We start from the raw sequence: 19,139 nt of genomic DNA on the forward strand, positions 1-19,139 counted from the left end.
AACATTTTTTTTACTGTCCACTTCCTGGATTCTGCTGATCATATTTATGATCTCCTACTGCTCTACAATTTTTTTTATCAGATTGTGATTACAATAATTACCAAACGTACAGTATACTCTAAAGCACATTAAAATAAGCAGCAGCTGCTCTAACAAATATTTAAACAGTAAGTCTACGCCTCAAGACGTATTAAAGATTGCACTGTGCTGTGCCTGCTTAGCAATGGGCTAAGGCAAATATGTATAGACATCTTTGCTTAGCAGCAAAGAACGTGACTTGGGTTAACTGTTATGGGGATGGTGATGACAGAGGTAAAACAATTACATTTTAGTCAACGTAAAGTGCTCATATTATGCTCATTTTCAGTTTCATAATTGTATTTAGAGGTTATATCAGAATAGGTTTACATGGTTTAATTTTCAAAAAACACCATATTTTTGTTGTACTGCACATTGCTGCAGCTCCTCTTTTCACCCAGTGTGTTTAGCTCTACGTTTTAGCTACAGAGTGAGGCATCTCACTTCTGTACCATCTTTGTTGGGAGTCGCACATGCACAGTAGCTAGGTAAGGACTACTAGCCAGTCAGAAGCAGAGTATGAGGCCGTGCCACGCTAGCAGCTAGGTGAGCATTATAACGTGTGTTACAAAGTGACGTAAAGGCTGGACTACAATAGAGCTGTTGGGAGCAGTTTGTGAACAGTGTTTTCTGTTGGAGATGGTAAGTGCCTTTGGGGTTGACTTTGGGCTTTTTCACTTTGTAAACCTATAACATGCACAAAAGAGATACATAACACAATACAGGAAAGGGAAAAAGCAAAAAAAGCATAATATGAGCACTTTAAATATATAAATATCAGTTTATACGTAATATATATGATTATAAATCCAGTCTGAGCAGCAAGGATGTCAGATAATGTTAATGCCAAACCAAACGTTATCTACCTCTCCGTGGACATGCCACCTCTCTCTTTGCTCTCCAGCGCTGGATGGACGCAAAGTGTTTACTGGCGGTCTTAGGGTCCAAACGTGCCAACACCTCGTCCAGGCACTGGGACCTCTTGATGACCTAATGGGAATTGGAAAACATAACACATGGCTGATTTGTATGACTGTCCAGGTTAATTTTCTACCAAATGTAGACACTGGAAACACCACCATTGTCTCATGTTTAAAAGGCCTTTAACACCCTCACAGGTAATGTGGCTAATTGGACCTTTTCCAGGACCGTGCGGGTGTTCAGACGCTTTAATGTTTAATGAATGAAAAGAATTGACTGTGTGTGAGCGTGAGGCGAGCGGTTCTATTTCATCTTAATGGATTGCCTTTTGCTTAGGCAGTGGGCCGAGATAATTAGATGGGAAAACTCTGGATCGCAAACACTTTCTTCCATTGTTTTATATGACTAATTTGCAATCTAAAAAAATGTATGCTTGTTTTGTGACAAAGCGTTGGCAGCGGGAGGACGATTAATGGTTGTTTACACTCAACATGCAAAAGTGCTGTTCACAGCTAAGCCCAGGTACGTGGGACTGCACAAAGCTTACAGCAAGGCTAATTCAACTGTATTGTTCAGGGGGACACATTTTCAGAAAGCTCAATGCCTTGGGATGGACTTTTCTCTGACCTGTTGTCAATCAAATAAATCATATTCCTGACATCAAAATACTGAGTGAAGTTTACAAAGTATGAAGAACGCAAACATCATCGCCAAGGTCCAATGACGTCATTCACGTTCATATTATTAGCCATGTGGATTTGTCTGTCAGTCTGTCTGTGTATATATGTATGTATGTATGTATGTATGTATGTATGTATGTATATATATATATATATATATATATATATATATATATATATATATATATATATATATATATATATATATATGGCACACTAAGATAAACAGACAACATACAAACAGCAGCAGCTGATAAGAGATAGAGCAGCTTTTTTGCATGTTTATGACTGTTTAACAGGTGTATTGATATTAACAGGTTTCATTGCACATAACAGTAGGGAGTTTAATGTTAGTTGTCATCGGCACCAGGGAACGTTGATAATCTTCTCTGTATCATTCCCAGTTCAGTACATGTGCTACATGTTGCAACACATCGCTGTTCAAAATGCCGTCCATCTTCCAAAAGCAAAGCTTGTCTCCAAATTAATCATCATGCTTGAACCTGCATGGCCTTTTATCTGGTTTACTTTCGTTTTAAGTACCTTATTAAAGTTTAAGCAATACAAGTTTAGAAATACAGTAGAATTAATAACCGACAAAAACAAGACAAAACATGTGCAAACTGTTGCATAATGTGAAAAATACAGCCTGATAATATGCACTGAATGTGTATGAAGTCCAGGATCTTTCATCAAGTGCTGTGAGTTCTACACAGTGTGGCTGTCTATCACAGTCTGCTGTAGAAACCTTGTACATCTGGTCTTCCACAGTTGTAGACCAACAATTCACAGGATTTTTTTGTATCAGCTCTATGTTTCGCAGTGAGTCAATCTTGTGGTTGCCTAGTGTGACTTTGGACCGTAATCTTGCAGTGCCTGTACCTGTCTCACAGTCACCCATTGATGGCTAACAACTGCCGCTGGTAGCGGACGTCCTGAAGCTCTGTACTGGCGAAATACAACCAGCAACAGCCGCTCGGATTTTATCGTATTACCAGACAACTTTATTTGGAAGGTTACCGTTACTTTACCGACGTAACAGCATATTACATTGTAATGTCAGCAAACAAGACTGACCTCAAAAGTAGTGTTCATTGTCATGGTAGAAAATCGGGTCAAAGTTCAACTTGGAGTGAGAGGTTGAAAATTTGGAGGGAATGAGAAGTCGATGGAGACGGCGTAGACATCCTGAAGCCGATTGGCCAATACTCGAGACGTCACATCAAAGATATTTTATTGCAAAGATCCCGACATTAAGGGCCGGGACACACAGGGCCGATAATCGGCCGTTAGACAGTCTGGCGAGGTCAGTGACTCGAGTCTGTTCGGTGTGTCCCGTGCTGTCGTCAGTTTGGGGGGGGGGCTGTCGGCGTTCATTTTGGCCGACCTGATATGTTCAGTCGCCGGCAGGGCAGTTGGGACTCACCCGGAAACGGCGAGCGGAATGAGCGTGACTAGAGTCTCTCAAATCTGACGAAAATCTTTTAAACTGACCTTTGTTGATCTTAAATGAAGACAGATTCAGCAACTGCACGGCTTATTTCTCGCTTAAAATGTTTTCAGAAACATGTTTCAGTGAACTATTTTAGTAAAATATGAGATTGTATTCTGAACGAGCCGCCGTGACAGTCTGGCTTTGAATTTCCTGAGAAAACAAACCCATGTGACGCGTTTGTCCAATCAGCTGCCGGTTTTCATTTCTTGGGCAACAATACAGAGTAGCGCCGGCTGCTGCTATGGAGACGTATTACGTTTCTCAAGTCAGCGTCGCCTCAGTGTGTCCCGGGGCAGTTTTTTGGACCTCGGGGAGCCAACTGATCATTTCGACTGGCTTTTCTGTTGACGCCGGTCGGCCGTCTGGTTGGGGTGTCTCGGCTTTTAACCTTTTCTCTCACTCCGGTCAGGGAAATGCTGGCTTGCTGGCCTTTGAGGTGGACCAGCTATTCTCATTTAGGTGACAAGCTGCTCCTCCAAATTTTCCATCAGCATTATTTATTTCAATTCATTCAAATTATTGTTGACGTGCGCCTTGCTCCGTTTTACCTTGTAGTTGTCCTCGATGAAGGGGAACTGTCTTGACTGCAGGAACTGAGTCTTGGGAATATCCAGTCCATCTTCACCGTACAAGAACTGGACCACAGATCCATCGCTGTCCCTCACCGTCAGATCATACTGCACTACCAAACCCTCCAGATGCTTTATGACACATCTGCAGAGGCGAGGATGTGAAGGAGGATAGAGGAAAAAGGTCAGTAAAAGGAGAGGAGAGGATAGTGCATCCTACAGATCAGTATGTCAGGTACAGTAAATACAATGTTGGGTTCATGTACTATAGTCCATTTTTTTTTTCAATTCAATTGTATTTATATTATGATCCATAGTATCCAGGGTACTATCAGAGACTATTTAGAAGAGACATGCCACTTCCTCAATCCTCAATACAATTATATAAGGAAAACCCGTAACGGCAAAGATGTCGGTTGTATGCACATGTCCCGCCCCTCCCGCTGGAAAGCCAATCATCTGCTCTTTAACAGTCAAGCCAGGAAACATTTAAGCCTATCGTCTGGTTGCGTCTGGTCTGCGCACAGTTGAGGTTTTGCGACAGCGGAGACCTACTAAACCAGCTTAACGGTAAGTAACGTTAAAAGACTAGACTAGCTATGCTAACGTTAGCATCCGAAACAGCTAATTTTTTTTGCTAATATTAGCAACGCGACGAAGCTAGCTTCATGACGTAGCATCAGTTATCAACGCTATAACGTTAGCTAGCATTAACGTAACTGTTAAAACAACAAGAAAAAGTGAGACACAAGAAGAACAAGACACAAGAAAAATAATAATTCAAAATATTGTACTGTACACTGATAAAACAAATGACATTGAGCATTTGTTAAGTGCTTGGCCAAAGTCCTTAAATTGTCTCTGGCTTGGCACAACCATAGATATATATAAAACCTTAAGGCATTATATATATCTATGGGCACAACACTGGCATTCTGGATAGAGACGTAAATGAAGTTGGTGTCGTGAACCCTTGCGCATGCGTAGTAACAGTATAACCTGTGTGGAAAAAGGCATTTTAAACCTTATTTTGGGGCAAAGTCATCAAACTTTTTCAGTGATTTTTATCATATTCTACTGCCGTTTCTATACATGTAGTTTTTATGTCCCGATCACCAGTGAAAGTGCAGTTCTAACTCTCTGCCCATTCATTTAGATAGGAGCCTGGTCTTGTTAGTCTGAAATAGCTGCCCGGAGGCATTGCCAAGATGGCGGCCGAGTGGTATGACTTGCCTAAAAGGACTTTGGTACTATGCATCCTGATAAAGTTCCCTTGGTCTTTGGAATTAAAATAGCCCCACATCATCACACCCTTCACCATACCTAGAGATTGGCATGGTTTTTTTTCAGTTAGCTGGTTTGATTTGCATTGAGAGATGATTTTATGGAAAGTAACCCGTGCCAATCTTTTCACACTACCAATAAAATCCAACCGGTCAAAGTTAACTGCTGAAAACCAGCTGGCATAGCTGTGTCATTCAAACTCAGGAATTTGAATAACGTTGGGGCTTTAACAACCGAGACCGCTCATGTAATAGTGTTTGTGGCTTATATCAGATAAGTAAACCACACATTTCCATCTCAAATTAACATGTACTATGGGGCACCAGACCTGGACAAACTAGGTTAAATGAATATGAATATATATATATATATATATATATATATATATATATATATATATATATATATATATACATACATACATACATACACACACACACACACACACACACACACACACACACAGTATGCATTAGTAGGGCATGTGCAATGAAGAGTTTTTTTTTTTCTGTTTGCACATAACTAGGATTACCAGGGGACCTCAAAATCACAGAGATGCTGATTCGCAGGGAACTAATATCATCACACAACCTTTGTGTTTGGAGACTCATGGTAGGTAATTTGCTGGGTCATTTCTACTTGACAAATTACAGACATGGCAGATTAGCACGGGATTAAAATCACAGATGACCTCCTCAATTATTACAAATAACTAGAGGTACCAAGGTAATGCTAGTCGAAGCGTTTGTGTGTAGTACATATTTATCCCCAGTGGCCATGTTGGAGCACCGTGGGGCCCATGAACTACATCGTCACTGTGGCAGCCATTTTGGCCAGTGGCATCCACTGATGAGGAAGCACTGAATTTGACAAGGCTGCATTTTTTTTTCTAAATACTTATTTACAATAGATTGGTGCCTTATACGTTTTGTCTTTATTGGTTTAAATAACACACTATGTTGTCCATTTATAAGGGTGCTCTACACATCCAGGGCCTTCGAACCATGTTAGATGTTACATCAATAATGAAAACACTACTCAGACAGCTACTTTTGCCAGAACAAGCTGGTGCTTTATCTTACTTCAATCACCTTTTTTCCTCTGCCTGTTGCCTGTGAACAGGGTCTGCACAGACACAACAGTTTGTTTTCTATTTGCATAGAACTAGTATTAACAGTGCACCTCAAAATCACAGAAATCGGGACTAATATTATTCCACAACCTCTGTGTTTGGCAAATTAAGGTAGGGAATATATGGTTATAGGCAGAGGTGTAGTAACAAGTTACATTTACTCAGTTACATTTACTTGAGTAAGTTTTTGAAAAAAATCACACTTCTAGGAGTAGTTTAAATCACTATACTTTTTACTTTTACTTGAGTAGATTTGTGAAGAAGAAACTGTACTCTTACTCCGCTACATTAGGCTACAATGAGCTCGTTACTTTTCTTTTTACCTCTTTGGTATTCTATGCGTCTTTGTCAGAGGTGTCAAGTAACGAAGTACAAATACTTCGTTACCTTACTTAAGTAGAAATTTTGGGTATCTATACTTTACTGGAGTAATTATTTTACAGCATACTTTTTACTTCTACTCCTTACATTTTCACGCAATTATCTGTACTTTCTACTCCTTACATTTTAAAAATAGCCTCGTTACTCATATTTCAGTTCGGCTTGTTTTCATTCCAGCTCGTCAGTCATTGTTCAAAAAAACACACACAAAAAACCTATCCAAATCGCTCCATCCGGAGTGAATTTGATTGTGGTTGGATGAGAAGTATAAACATAGCTATTCCGACACCCTATTGGTTTGTACGCGATCCATAACACCTGTACAGACCCGGTACTAATACGCCACCGGTGCCTTAACGACCGTTATCTACCGGACCGAATAGCAACACGGATTTCGGTGCCTTAGGTGCCTGCGCGATGCTCCGAAAACGGACGTTAGAGGGAACTGAACATCGCCGCACGGGATGCTAGTCAACACTACAGTTTGAAGCAGGTTAGCCTAGCGTTAGCTAGAAGATGGAGTAAACATGATAAAATGCTGAGAGCTAAACGGTGTAAAAGTGTGTCTATATTTCACTGGAGAGGAGTCTGACACCAGACTGTAGCTGCCGTTGTCTGAAAAACACAGAAGAGATGTAGCCTACGTGTCACCTTTTTCAGCCCTTCTGAGTTTCAGGTATGATTTTAATATACTGTAACATTATTATAGTCATATGATTTTGTCCCCGCGTTTTAGAGTTAAGCTGTTGTCCTTAATGGCATCAGGGGTCTTGAACGTTTTTTAAGCCAAGGACCCCTTAACTTAAAGTGAGATGTAGCAGGGACCCCCTATATATTGTATGAAATTAAGTTGCATATTAAACTGGGCCTACAATAACTGTTAGGGTAACCTAAAACCTTCCTACATACGTTTTTCATAAGCTATTAAAATATTAATTGTTGGCATGACTTTATAAATCATATTTTAATGTTACATATGTGGCACAGTAAATCTAGGATTAACTGTATCTGTGGGCTGATATCTTAGTGACTACCTTACCTATAGGCCAGTAAGCCTATCATCAGTGGGAATTTATATTTGCTAATAATATGTTGGAATTATGTTAAGGCTTTTTATTTTTTTTAAAGACTCAAAAATGTACAATAATTTGGAGGCCACCCTGCAATGACTCTGAGGACCCCCTGTTGAAGATCTCAGCCTTACATTACTTTTACTTTTATACTTTAAGTAGTTTTGAAACCAGTACTTTTACACTTTTACTTAAGTAAAAAGCTTGAGTTGATACTTCAACTTCTACAAAAGTCTTTTCAAACCCTAGTATCTATACTTCTACTTGAGTAATGAATGTGAATACTTTTGACACCTCTGGTCTTTGCTTTTATCCCCCCACGTACACATTTTAAGGTTTTATTTTGACCGAGAGAGAGACTTCCGCTAAAGGCTCTACCACGTGACTGTGTTTCACCAATCAAACGTAGTAGTGCAGTCTCGTCATGTGACCGTACTCAATCTCAGCGGCGGGACCGGACCATGGATGACCAATAGCCACATATTTTACATAAGAAGAGCAAACTATCATTCTACATAAATATGAAGAACACAGACACGGTTTTACAGGCAAAACGCAATACAGTCGCTGCTTCCTAAAACAGGACAGACAGCTGGCAAAAAAAAATAGACGCTGTAGATGCGTAAATCAAACACTTATCAGTATCACTTCCCCATCATTCAGGCACAAGATCTGACCATAATTACACTTTTACTTTCCATAAACTGTCGTTGCTTTAGCCTATTTACAGTTGCAACCCTGGCAGCAAATAAAAAATATATAAAAAACATAATTCAAACCGCTGTGCGCATTGGCGACACACGGCTCAAGAAGCCAAGAAATAGCCGATATGTAATTCCCTCCCATTAAATCTATATATTTCATAAATATATCCATCACGGAATGTTAACGGGGTTGTCTGTCTCTAAATGTTTTTTGTATGAGCGCACCCCCTCTCTCTCTCTCTCTTTCCCCCTCTCTCTCTCTCTCTCTCTGTGCACCAAGCTCCGCCTGATCTTCTATAAGAACAGTGACGCCGTTATCAATCGAGTATTGATTGGTCAGTAGGCGGTGCTTTTACACCGGTTCATCTCTGATCTCCAACCTGCTTCCGACCAGGTTAGGCGTCCAGCATAAGTTACCATGGCGATTGAACCCGGTATCAAGTGATCCACCTTCGTGATACAGAAAACCCTGGGTTGAACCTGAAGTTACCTCGTTAACCCCAAATCTTGCTTCGTAGTCCAGGCCTCTGGCCTCCTATTGAAAGCATGTTTACCTTAGTAAAAGTGCTAAACAGCAGCTCCATTACCTTGTTCTAGTTCTGCCTGCAGAGCCTGGTAAAAAAAGTATAAAGGTTTGGAAATTTGTGTTACTTGTGCTTATTTATTTTTTATGTATTATTATTTTATTGATTTTATTTTTTAAGTACTTGAATTTACCTGGATTATTTTAATTTAAGCTATTTTGTAATTAATTTAAATTTATTTTATTGATTGGATGAACTATAATTTGCCTAAAGATGATTATTTTGTATTTTTGTCCATGTGATTGAATGCTTGTGTTAAAAAATAAATCAGACGTTACTCAACAGTTACTCAGTACTTGAGTAGTTTTTTCACCAAGTACTTTTTTACTCTTACTCAAGTAATTATTTGGATGACTATTTGTTACTTTTACTTGAGTCATATTATTCTGAAGTAACAGTACTTTTACTTGAGCACAATTTTTGGCTACTCTACACACCTCTGGTTATAGGTTGTATAATTCATTTTTACTTGACAAATTACAGAAGTGGCAGATTTGCACAGAGTTAAAATCACAGATGACCTCCTCAATTATTACAAAATTACTAAACGTCGCTATGCAATACAAATCCCAATGTGGATAGGGTGTTTGTTTCAAAAAGTTTCTGAGAGAGGGATTTAAATCGCACCAAATGTGAATGTAACATGACCATACTTTAAAGTCTTCAGCCCTTTCTGAACTAATAAGCAGTAAGGTTTATGTTACCTCTGCAGGTATCCTGATCTAGATGTTTTCACAGCTGTGTCGACCAGTCCCTCTCTGCCGGCCATACAGTGGAAGAAAAACTCCTAAATGCAACAAGATTAAACACAGACAATGAAAGAAATGTATCATAAAGTAGCAAGAGAAACATCATAGCAGCAGTACTCGTAAAAAAGACTTATAAGAGTTAGAGAGTGCTTTCATACGTGTCCACAACAGGAGCTACAGTGTAAAAGCAACTTTTAAAACGAGTCCACTACACAACACAAACACAGCTCTCCTTGTGTACCTGTGGTTTGATGCCTGTGAGGAACCTTCCAGAAACGAAGCCCCCGGCACCTGGTGCAGGATCATATGGCTGGAAGCACGGCAAGGATTTCCCAGAAGGCATCAGTGGAGGCCTACGGCCCTCCAACTCGATCTGACCTAGTAAACATGAAATCTGAAAGACACACCACACACACAGTCAGGGTATTTGTAGGAAAAATGCTAAATTTCATGAGGCTTTATTGAAGAGTGTGTGTGTGTGTGTGTGTGTGTGTGTGTGTGTGTGTGTGTGTGTGTGTGTGTGAGTGTGTGTGTGTGTGTGTGGGGGTACCTGCATGGTGTTTACAGTAGATCCCTTGGCTCCTGATTGGACCATCAGTTGGAGGTTGTTGTCTGGGAAAGAGGTGTGGAGTCCGACTGGCATGCACACCTGTGAACACACAACAACATTTCATCATCAAGAACAGTGAAGACTGGCAACATGCTGTCCTTTTTTTAAAATGCATATTTTTTGGAGCTTTTTGTTCATTCATTGGATTGAGTACATTAGAAAGCTGACAGGAAATGGGAAGTCACATGCAGCAAACGTCCCCTGCTAGACTCAAATATTGGACTTCTGAGTACATGGTCAGCATCTTTAACTCATAGGCAACCAGGACGCCCCAACACAGACTCCTAAACACACGACAGGAATGTAGACTTAAGTGAGTAAATACAGGAAGAAGGTCCTGTGTTCTGAACTAGTGCACATTTCTTACATCACCATGGTCAAACCGGCTCATTTCATTAAAATGATCAGACATTGTTACGTGAGAGACTGCTCTGGTTACAGAGACTTCGCTCTACTCTGCCGCCGTCTGACCACGGAGATGCGAGTGACGGTAAGCTTGACCGCTGTCTATTTCTGTGCTAGAAACACTGCAAGCTGCTACAGTTTCCTAGCCTAGAAATCTAAACGCACCTTGGCAGCAAATTTATTTTGCAGCCAGCGGGGTCGAAGCACTCTCCATTGACTTGCGAGCTGAAAATTTTTCGTCAGGCCAATTACATCGTGTATAGAGTTGGTGGGCGGGGCTTATGGCTGCTGCTGCTGGGATCAGCGGTCTTCTGGAAGACTTGGAGTTAAGCTTTTCTTTGAGAAAAGAACAAAGAACGGCACAGAAAAAAGGGAAGATGTGATCGGAGTTTTGCCGACCGGATACGGCAAAAGTTTAATCTATCAACTAGCTCCGCTACCTTCTTCGTTGCTCTGCCTGGTTGTAGCGCTATCCTATTGCGAAAAGAGGGAATTTGAAAGACAACCGTTTATCCCGCCCCTCGGATTGAGGTCCGTCAATGGTGAGTTCCCAGACCCAACGTCTTGATGTGGGTCTGGCTTGTCAGGCTAACAGTTTCCTGCTCTGCTGCATCACAGATTGCTAAACACAACTCACTACAGGAGACATTAGCTCAGACTTGCAGAGTATGTTAACAGGGCTCAACGCCAACTTTTTAAAGTGGTTGCCGGCTTGGCAACCAGGCATCAGCTTTTGGTTGCCGAAATTGACAATACGGTTGCCATGCTTTAAATTGCCTATATTTGGAGCAATTCATTTCTTATGTAACGATACCACACATTTTAATAATGAAACAATAAGATAATGGCTTGCAATATAATTTCCCATCCCTCTCAAATAGGAGTGCAACGGTTCACAAAACTCACAGATCGAATCACGGTTTGAAGTCACGGATCGGATACATTTGTGGATCAGCACGAAAAAGGGGGGAATTTAAATGATTATTAAAAATGTAATAACAATAACTTTTAAGAATAATTACTTCTTTCACCAGTAAATTGCTGTTAAGGAAAAAAAAAAAACGATGAGAAAAGGGTATTTTACAATAACTTTGAACGCACCACAAGGTTTACCAGTAAACGCAACATTTTGTCCCGTCTGTGCTGTTTTTCCGACAGCAGTGACAGTAGTGCTAGTTTGTGTCTGTAAGCTCGTAGCTTTAGCGGCAGACTGTTGGACGTCCCGCTGTTGGAATCCTCTACAATACAGTCACACTTTTACACTGTTTAACTGTCAGCATTTTAACCGTGTTAAATCCAGTTACTACTGTAGCTAATGGTAGGCTAACATTACCTGCTGTGTAACGTGTTATTAGTGTTTACTAGCATGACATGCAGCAATGTTTCTGTTGCCTCTAACGCTGGTTTCGGAGCATCAGAGAGCAGCGCAGACATTGAAGTGGCACCGTAAAGGGCGTTATACAGTAGCCGCAGCCCAGCTGGCGCGGGCAAACACGGCAAGATCTACGTCATTTTGACGTCCCGATGGCGCGCGCCAGCTTGGCTGCGGCTACTGTAAAACGGCCATAATGACGCACCAAAATCCGCGTTGGTATTCCGTGCGGACATTTTAACATGCGGCGTTAACGTGAACAGCATTGCTTGTATCTTTTCACGGCAAACGCGCATGTGTGGAAAGCGGGCGCACAACAGCTGAAATGTTGTGTTGCGCACTAACGTAGTGTTTAACTTTACGGAGACAACGAAATAAAAATATTGACTTCTTTTGAAATAAATTAGCACTCTTCGCTGCTTCAGTTCATTTCACTACAGGTTTCTGTTTGTGTGCAGTACATATTTATCCCCAGTGGCCATGTTGGAGCACCGTGGGGCCCATGAACTACATCGTCACTGTGGCAGCCATTTTGGCCAGTGGCATCCACTGAGGAGGAAGCACTGAATTTGACAAGGCTGCATTTTTTTCTTGAAATAAAGGATTTGTTTTTATATATACAAAAATACACAAATATTGAACAGGTGGTTACTAAAGGGGGCAACCAGATCGGTACGCTTGTTTGTGATTGCTGCATTCTCAGCTGTCCAAACACACCGCACCAGCGGGGCAAACAAACTCTAGTTTGATTCATCCGAAATAACCAGGGAGGTGTGAAAGCGCCCTACATGACTGATGGGAACAACAATCTTTGGAATTGTTCCAGTATTAAGCAATATCGCTGCAGTCTGCAACGGCGAAACAAGCTACAATGTAAGTTAGTAGGGAAATTATGGCTTATATTTATATTGGCATTTTAAAACTGAGCAAACAGCTACTTCTCTCTTCTCTCTCTGTAGCCCTATTGTTCATGAACCTTTGGAAAGTAGTACCCCTGGGATATTGTTACACCCGGAACTATCCGGAACTTCATTTAACAGATGACGTCCCTGAATTCCTCAAAACGTTGTTGGGTCCCGTAAATATCCTCCAGTGAAAACAGTGCTGGTATTAAGTGTTTCAAAGGGAGTTAGAGGTGGCTTATCTCATTCATTCATTTCATAGGAAAATTTTAAAAGCAACAATTAAGTTACAATAAAACGGGCCTGGCTCAGTTTTAAACTGGTTTACAGCAGGTTCCTGTTCTGCAGCAACATAGAACATCGAACACAGCTTCGACACATCCACACAAAACATAATTATTGACTAGACAGATAAAAACAAAAATACGAAAAAACGAGACTAAAAACAATACATAAAAATCAGTGTGTGTAAGTATGACTACCGAGAAGAAACAGTTTATATGACTTTTTGAAATATGTGATGGATGATAATGTTCGAATGTGATGGGGAATGTCATTCCAAATGTTGGTGTAAATATAAAAAAAGGATTTCTGACTATAGTTGTTTTTGTATGAGGGAAGTGGAATGAGTGCCTGTGAGACTGACCTAGTGAAGCGTTCTGGTCTCACATTGTGTGTCGGAAGAAGAACTATAAGTGCTGGTGAAGAGCTATTTAGAATCTGAAAATAAAATGCAATAGAATGGCTGTTTACGTAGTTCTTGTAAGTCAGAGCATTTGTTCGTGTAAGATAGATAGAAATTCATCTTGCACCATACAGCTCATCAAATAGACAGACAACAGACCATAAACAACGGACAACAACAAGACCACCAACCCCTCCCCCCCCCACACATCGCGCACTGCAATGACGAGACCACTTTGGAAGATTACTGTGGATCTTAAGTGCTCTGTAGTATAGTCGTGCTATTGGTTCAGAAATTTCCTGTTGTGGTAAGTGGTAAGAGACCAAATTGGAAGACAGTAGTTCATTGTTGAAAACACAATGGCATGTGGTTAGGTTTCAGAAACCGAAAAGGAAAGAGGCTAATCTTGTTATACACAGAGTTTCTGATTCAATGGCCCTCATTTATCAAATTTCCAGTGTACACCTGGCGTACACCCAAAACCATGGTGACTTTGAGATTTATCAATATGGACGTTGGCGTACGGCACGCTCAAATCCTACGCCAGCTCAGGAGGTGGTGTACATGTACGCACGTTTTGAGTTAGTGCGGAAATGCGCAGAAAAACAATTCCTAACACCACATAACGCACTGACAAACTAAAAGAAGACCTCTATGCGCCGTTATGCAACATTGTTTTAGCCTGGGGGGGTTCTGTACAACATCTCGCAGGAAAACACAGTGCCATAAATGTAGTGATGGAGCCAGATGACCCGATGCCCGGAGAGCAGTGTCCAGAACAGCCCCAACTGGGGGCTATACCAAGGAGACAGGATATTATTCCTCGCTTTTAAAAGGGGGCGGAGGACAAGTGCTCTTCCTCAGCAGTTGGCTCGTTCTGACTCATGAAAAAAAACACGAGTAAAATAAAAGACACTTCATAAACTCTGCTACCGTGTGTTTATTTAAATATAAGTACACCTACATATGTAGGCCTAAGAGATTGCAATAGAAGCCTGTATATTACTATTAGGACTATAGAAAAATGTGTCGATGTATAAATTAAATAGGCTAAACTTCAGCTGGAGTCCGATTTACCACGGCAACACTGTTGACCGCATCAGTGATCTCCTTCCATTCCGCATTCTTTCTACAGCCTTTAATAACAGTTTTCAGGCTGCCAAATAGTACACACTTTAATGCAAATGAACCGGAGATATCAGGGTTTCAATCTCCACCTCTGAAAAGTGCCGCTCCTCAGCCGGATTACGTCTCGCCATGTCGTGAATTGTAGGGGCGAGGCCTCAAAACCCAGTGTTATTCTAATGACGATCGTTTTCAGCCGCGGCATTTATCAAGGGCAGGTATTGCGTACACCTGGATTTCAAAGGTACGCACAGCTTCAGAAATCAGGCGGTGAGAGGAGTGTAAGCATAATCTTACGCCAACATATACGCCCGTTTCTACGCAATGAAGATAAATGAGGGCCAATGTCAGTAGTAGCAGTGGTGGTGGTACTATTAGTGGCAGGTTACCTTGTTAATGTCATTGTTCACTTGGTTGGCCACTTCTTTGAACTTGTGGTCGGCCGTGCTGAAGTCTCTCTGGTCTGGGTTGAGGTGAGCATCTTGCCAGCGGCTCTGGGCCTCAGCTTGATCCACATTGGCGGGCAGGTTGAAGGCTGCCTGGAGAGCCTTAGAGACAGAACGGAAAACATTTCTTGACTGTCAGGAAGACGTTTTGGCATGGGGAAACTGATCAGAAAATGTAACGGAACATTGTAGAAATGTAGTGGAGTAGAAAGTATAAATAATTGCTGCAAAATGTAACAAAGTAAAAGTCAAAAGTAGGCTATGCACTATTGAGTCTACTTAAGTAAAGTACAGATACGTGAAAAATGTACTTAAGTACATTTAGGACGAATTTGTACTTTGTTACATTCTACCACTGCATTTTGGCCCTATAAATAGCGATCAATCACCAAATAACGCAGGATTTAATCAGTTTAATTGCTGATGTAAATTGCAGTGTTAGTGTTTTTTTTTGCATAATATGATTTCTTTTTTCAACAAATGATCAGAAATACATTACAATACAATACTATCATTGTAAATGACTGTAGAATTAAATAAAATGCAGTAAGCAATCATTTGGAGCAAATTGTCATCACTCAAATGTGCGTAAGAGTGTTTTTCAGTGTTCGTAGATTTTGTTCTTAGCTAAGAACAAATCCAAGTTAAGAAGGGTTTAAGAACGCATTTCTTCGTAAGAACGGTTGGTGAATGAGGCCCATTGTTTTTGGCCGCAGCAGGCCACTGTTTTTAATGAAAAAGCTCTAAAAACCCACTGTCCACGACAGCCTTTAACAGCAGAGAGACAGTTAGAGACTAGCTGGTGAACACTACCTTCAAGGGCCAAAAACTCTCTCTGCTCTAGTACAGCTGGATGCGTGAAACAGCTGGCTATTTCAATGTTGTGTTAACAACTCGGCTGTCCCCCAGTGACCGAAAAGATCAGTTACTACAGGTTTAAGGTTGTACTTTAAAAGGTCCCATGACATGGTGCTCTTTGGATGCTTTTATATAGGCCTTAGTGGTCCCCTAATACTGTATCTGAAGTCTCTTTTATATAGACCTTAGTGGTCCCCTAATACTGTATCTGAAATCTCTTTTATATAGACCTTAGTGGTCCCCTAATACTGTATCTGAAGTATCTTTTATATAGACCTTAGTGGTCCTTAGTGGTCTTAGTGGTAAAATAATGCAAAGTCTTGCACCGTCTATGCAAGCCCTACTTACAAATCCGATCGAGGAACACAGAGATGAACAACCAGAAGCAACAAATAGACTGCACTAGTTGTCAGCGAACATGCAGTTTACAGAAGTTCAGATTTGAAAGAAATCAGTGATGAAATCACTGTACAGGGCTGTAGCTAAAAGTTCAGACACTCTTCAGAGCAAGAGCACTCTTCGCTGCTTCAGTTCATTTTTTCACTACATGTTTGTGTGCAGTACATATTTATCCCCAGTGGCCATGTTGGAGCACCGTGGGGCCCATGAACTACATCGTCACTGTGGCAGCCATTTTGGCCAGTGGCATCCACTGAGGAGGAAGCACTGAATTTGACAAGGCTGCATTTTTTTTCTTACTACTTATTAACAGTGAATTAGTGCCTTATACTGCATGTTTTCTCTTTATTTATTGGTTTGAATAACACACAATTTAGTCCATTTATAAGGGTGCTCTACACATCCAGGGCCTTCGAACCATGGTGGATGAACACACAATAATGAAAACATTACTCAGACAGCTACTTTTGCCAGAACAAGCTGGTGCTTGAACTCACTTTGGTGCCAATCTTCAGTGATTCTTGAATTATTTTTTTCCTTTGCCTGTTGGCTCCCGATTTCACCAGGATGTCTTCCACGCCTTGACACAAACACAAAAAGGTTAAAAAGAATACTGCTGCTCTGCTAACTGACAGACATAAACCAATAATGTGGTCTGTGATACATCTGTGTCAGGAGGGCAACCTTATCGTTACTGCATCTGGGTTCTTCTTACCTAGCGTAAAGCCCCTGTATAGCTGCAGGTAAGCAGTGAAGAGTCGAGCCAGACAGCTGAGCAGTTTGCCACTGGTCCCCCCTCCGTACAGCTCATAGCAGCAGTGGACCAGACCGTAGGCTGAGGAGCCATAGTGGGCTTTGTCCAAAACCCCCACCAACAGCTCCCCTTGGCGAATCACCACCTGGGAAACAAAGACAAAAGGGAAGAAGAGGGGTTAATAAAAGGTAAAAGATTGACTCCTTTTGGACTTGGAATTTGAAATGCTCAACACAAGCGCCGCCTAATTTTCTCTCCATATGTGCTTTTAGCATTGCGTCATTCATTGCATCGTCATTTTTTTTATTTTTCAAGGGAGAGTTTCAGTACGCTAAAATAAAGGCAAAAGTATGCAGGTCTTGTATCAATCTGTATCATTGTTGGCACATGTTGATTTGGATTGGAAAGTAACATTTTCCAAGTGTATGTGTGTGTGTTTACCTGTGAGTCACACATGCTGTCAGGTATGTATCCTGGAGCAGCTCGCGGTGGGACTTGGATCCATGCTTTGCTGGGGATTTTCGATTTGCCGACCAGGTTGAGAGGCACAGCATTCTGTGGGATTACATTCAGCAGGAGCGTAGACACCACCTGCAACAAAAGCCAAGTCAATGACACAATAGTAACATTGATTTTGCAGCGGCATTAGAGCAAAGACAAGAGCTAAACACAGTGAACATGTGACTTCAACATTTGGGCTAAACTTACTCATCATTGCTTTCATTGTTCCTTTAGGCTGCCACTGTCATAAGGCACCATCAAAAAGCCAACGAGTACCTACTGAAAACATGGACTAAATGTTACGAGTTCAATTACCTGCTTCCCTGTCCACAGTTGCTGGGGTTTGAGTATGGCCGGTGGCAGCAGTTTAACTCTGCCTGGTTTGTCCGTCAGTCCTCTGTACACCAGCTCAGTGTACTGGACTCTGGTAAAGAAACAGCCTCGTATGGTCATCCTTGTACCCGATACCATGTGGTCCTGGATCAGACCTGCTAAAGGTTTGCCATCCTAAAGACAGCAAGAAAAACCAGAGTGCTGATCTGTGTGTGTTTATAAGAATGTTTAGGCCACTGAAAGAGGCTTACCGTTCCAACATTATTTGAGCCAGCCGCAGAGCAATAGCACTCTTCGCTGCTTCAGTTCATTTCACTACATGTTTGTGTGCAGTACATATTTATCCCCAGTGGCCAAGTTATAGCACCGTGGGGCCCATGAACTACATTGTCACTGTGGCAGCCATTTTGGCCAGTGGCATCCACTGAGGAGGAAGCACTGAATTTGACAAGGCTGCATTTTAGCTACTAAGTTACTGAAAAAGTTAATTTATGTGCCACAAAGCAGTATTACTTAAGCCCCTTTCACACATGCACTGCAACCTGAAATTATCTAGACAATAACCAGCAGAGAAATTTATGTGAGAACGCAAACGTTCAGATCAGTTGTCCCGGACAATCAAATGGTCTCTACCATGCCAGCTCCCTAGTGCAAAGTCTGTGTAAACGTCTGTGTAATTGTCTGGACTTCATATGTTAAAATGCCTTAGGTTGGTTGGCTAGCTGCACTCAGAAGTGCCCATTTTAGGAAGTTTCCGCATTTCATTCAGCACAGTTATCCAGATAACAGGCCTCAGTCCTAATGGAACGCGAGACAGATAGACTATAGGCATTAGGGTTGGGCGATGTCCCCTTAATTGGCAGTTGACGATGTTTACAGTAAAACATCGTGATGGACAGTGATATCTTCGTCGGGGTCGGGGCCGGGGGGGGAGGGGGGCAACAGTTAACATAGAAATGATTAGACATACATTTAAATGCCCTCTGTAAATGGTGCCCTGCTGGTAGGTTTTACAACTTGACCTACTTTCACTTAAGTACGGTGCAGTAAAGTCAATCAGATGTCCGTGATCTGCGTAACGACAGTACAGTGGGACGTCTGC

General features: G+C 41.4%; 1 protein-coding gene and 4 non-coding genes across 5 annotated transcripts in view; all 5 read right to left on the reverse strand.

The window, feature by feature from the left end:
* polr1a (RNA polymerase I subunit A) overlaps positions 1 to 19,139 on the reverse strand; it is a 60,841-nt gene that overhangs the window by 24,786 nt on the left and 16,916 nt on the right. Inside the window, 10 exon segments of the mRNA XM_028589979.1 lie at positions 945 to 1,068; positions 3,723 to 3,888; positions 9,603 to 9,685; positions 9,889 to 10,041; positions 10,198 to 10,296; positions 15,136 to 15,294; positions 16,947 to 17,029; positions 17,165 to 17,348; positions 17,645 to 17,794; positions 18,020 to 18,211. Coding sequence (XP_028445780.1) covers positions 945 to 1,068; positions 3,723 to 3,888; positions 9,603 to 9,685; positions 9,889 to 10,041; positions 10,198 to 10,296; positions 15,136 to 15,294; positions 16,947 to 17,029; positions 17,165 to 17,348; positions 17,645 to 17,794; positions 18,020 to 18,211 — 1,393 coding nt within the window.
* LOC114563439 (small nucleolar RNA SNORA5) lies at positions 5,771 to 5,907 on the reverse strand. Its single transcript, XR_003693623.1, has one exon. It is a non-coding gene; the product is annotated as a small nucleolar RNA SNORA5 (small nucleolar RNA).
* LOC114563441 (small nucleolar RNA SNORA5) lies at positions 12,481 to 12,617 on the reverse strand. Its single transcript, XR_003693625.1, has one exon. It is a non-coding gene; the product is annotated as a small nucleolar RNA SNORA5 (small nucleolar RNA).
* On the reverse strand, positions 16,600 to 16,736 carry LOC114563436 (small nucleolar RNA SNORA5). The gene has a single exon (XR_003693620.1). It is a non-coding gene; the product is annotated as a small nucleolar RNA SNORA5 (small nucleolar RNA).
* Positions 18,359 to 18,495, reverse strand: LOC114563440 (small nucleolar RNA SNORA5). Its single transcript, XR_003693624.1, has one exon. It is a non-coding gene; the product is annotated as a small nucleolar RNA SNORA5 (small nucleolar RNA).

This window comes from Perca flavescens, chromosome 10 (assembly GCF_004354835.1).
Source record: "Perca flavescens isolate YP-PL-M2 chromosome 10, PFLA_1.0, whole genome shotgun sequence".
Classification (NCBI taxonomy): Eukaryota; Metazoa; Chordata; class Actinopteri; order Perciformes; family Percidae; genus Perca; species Perca flavescens.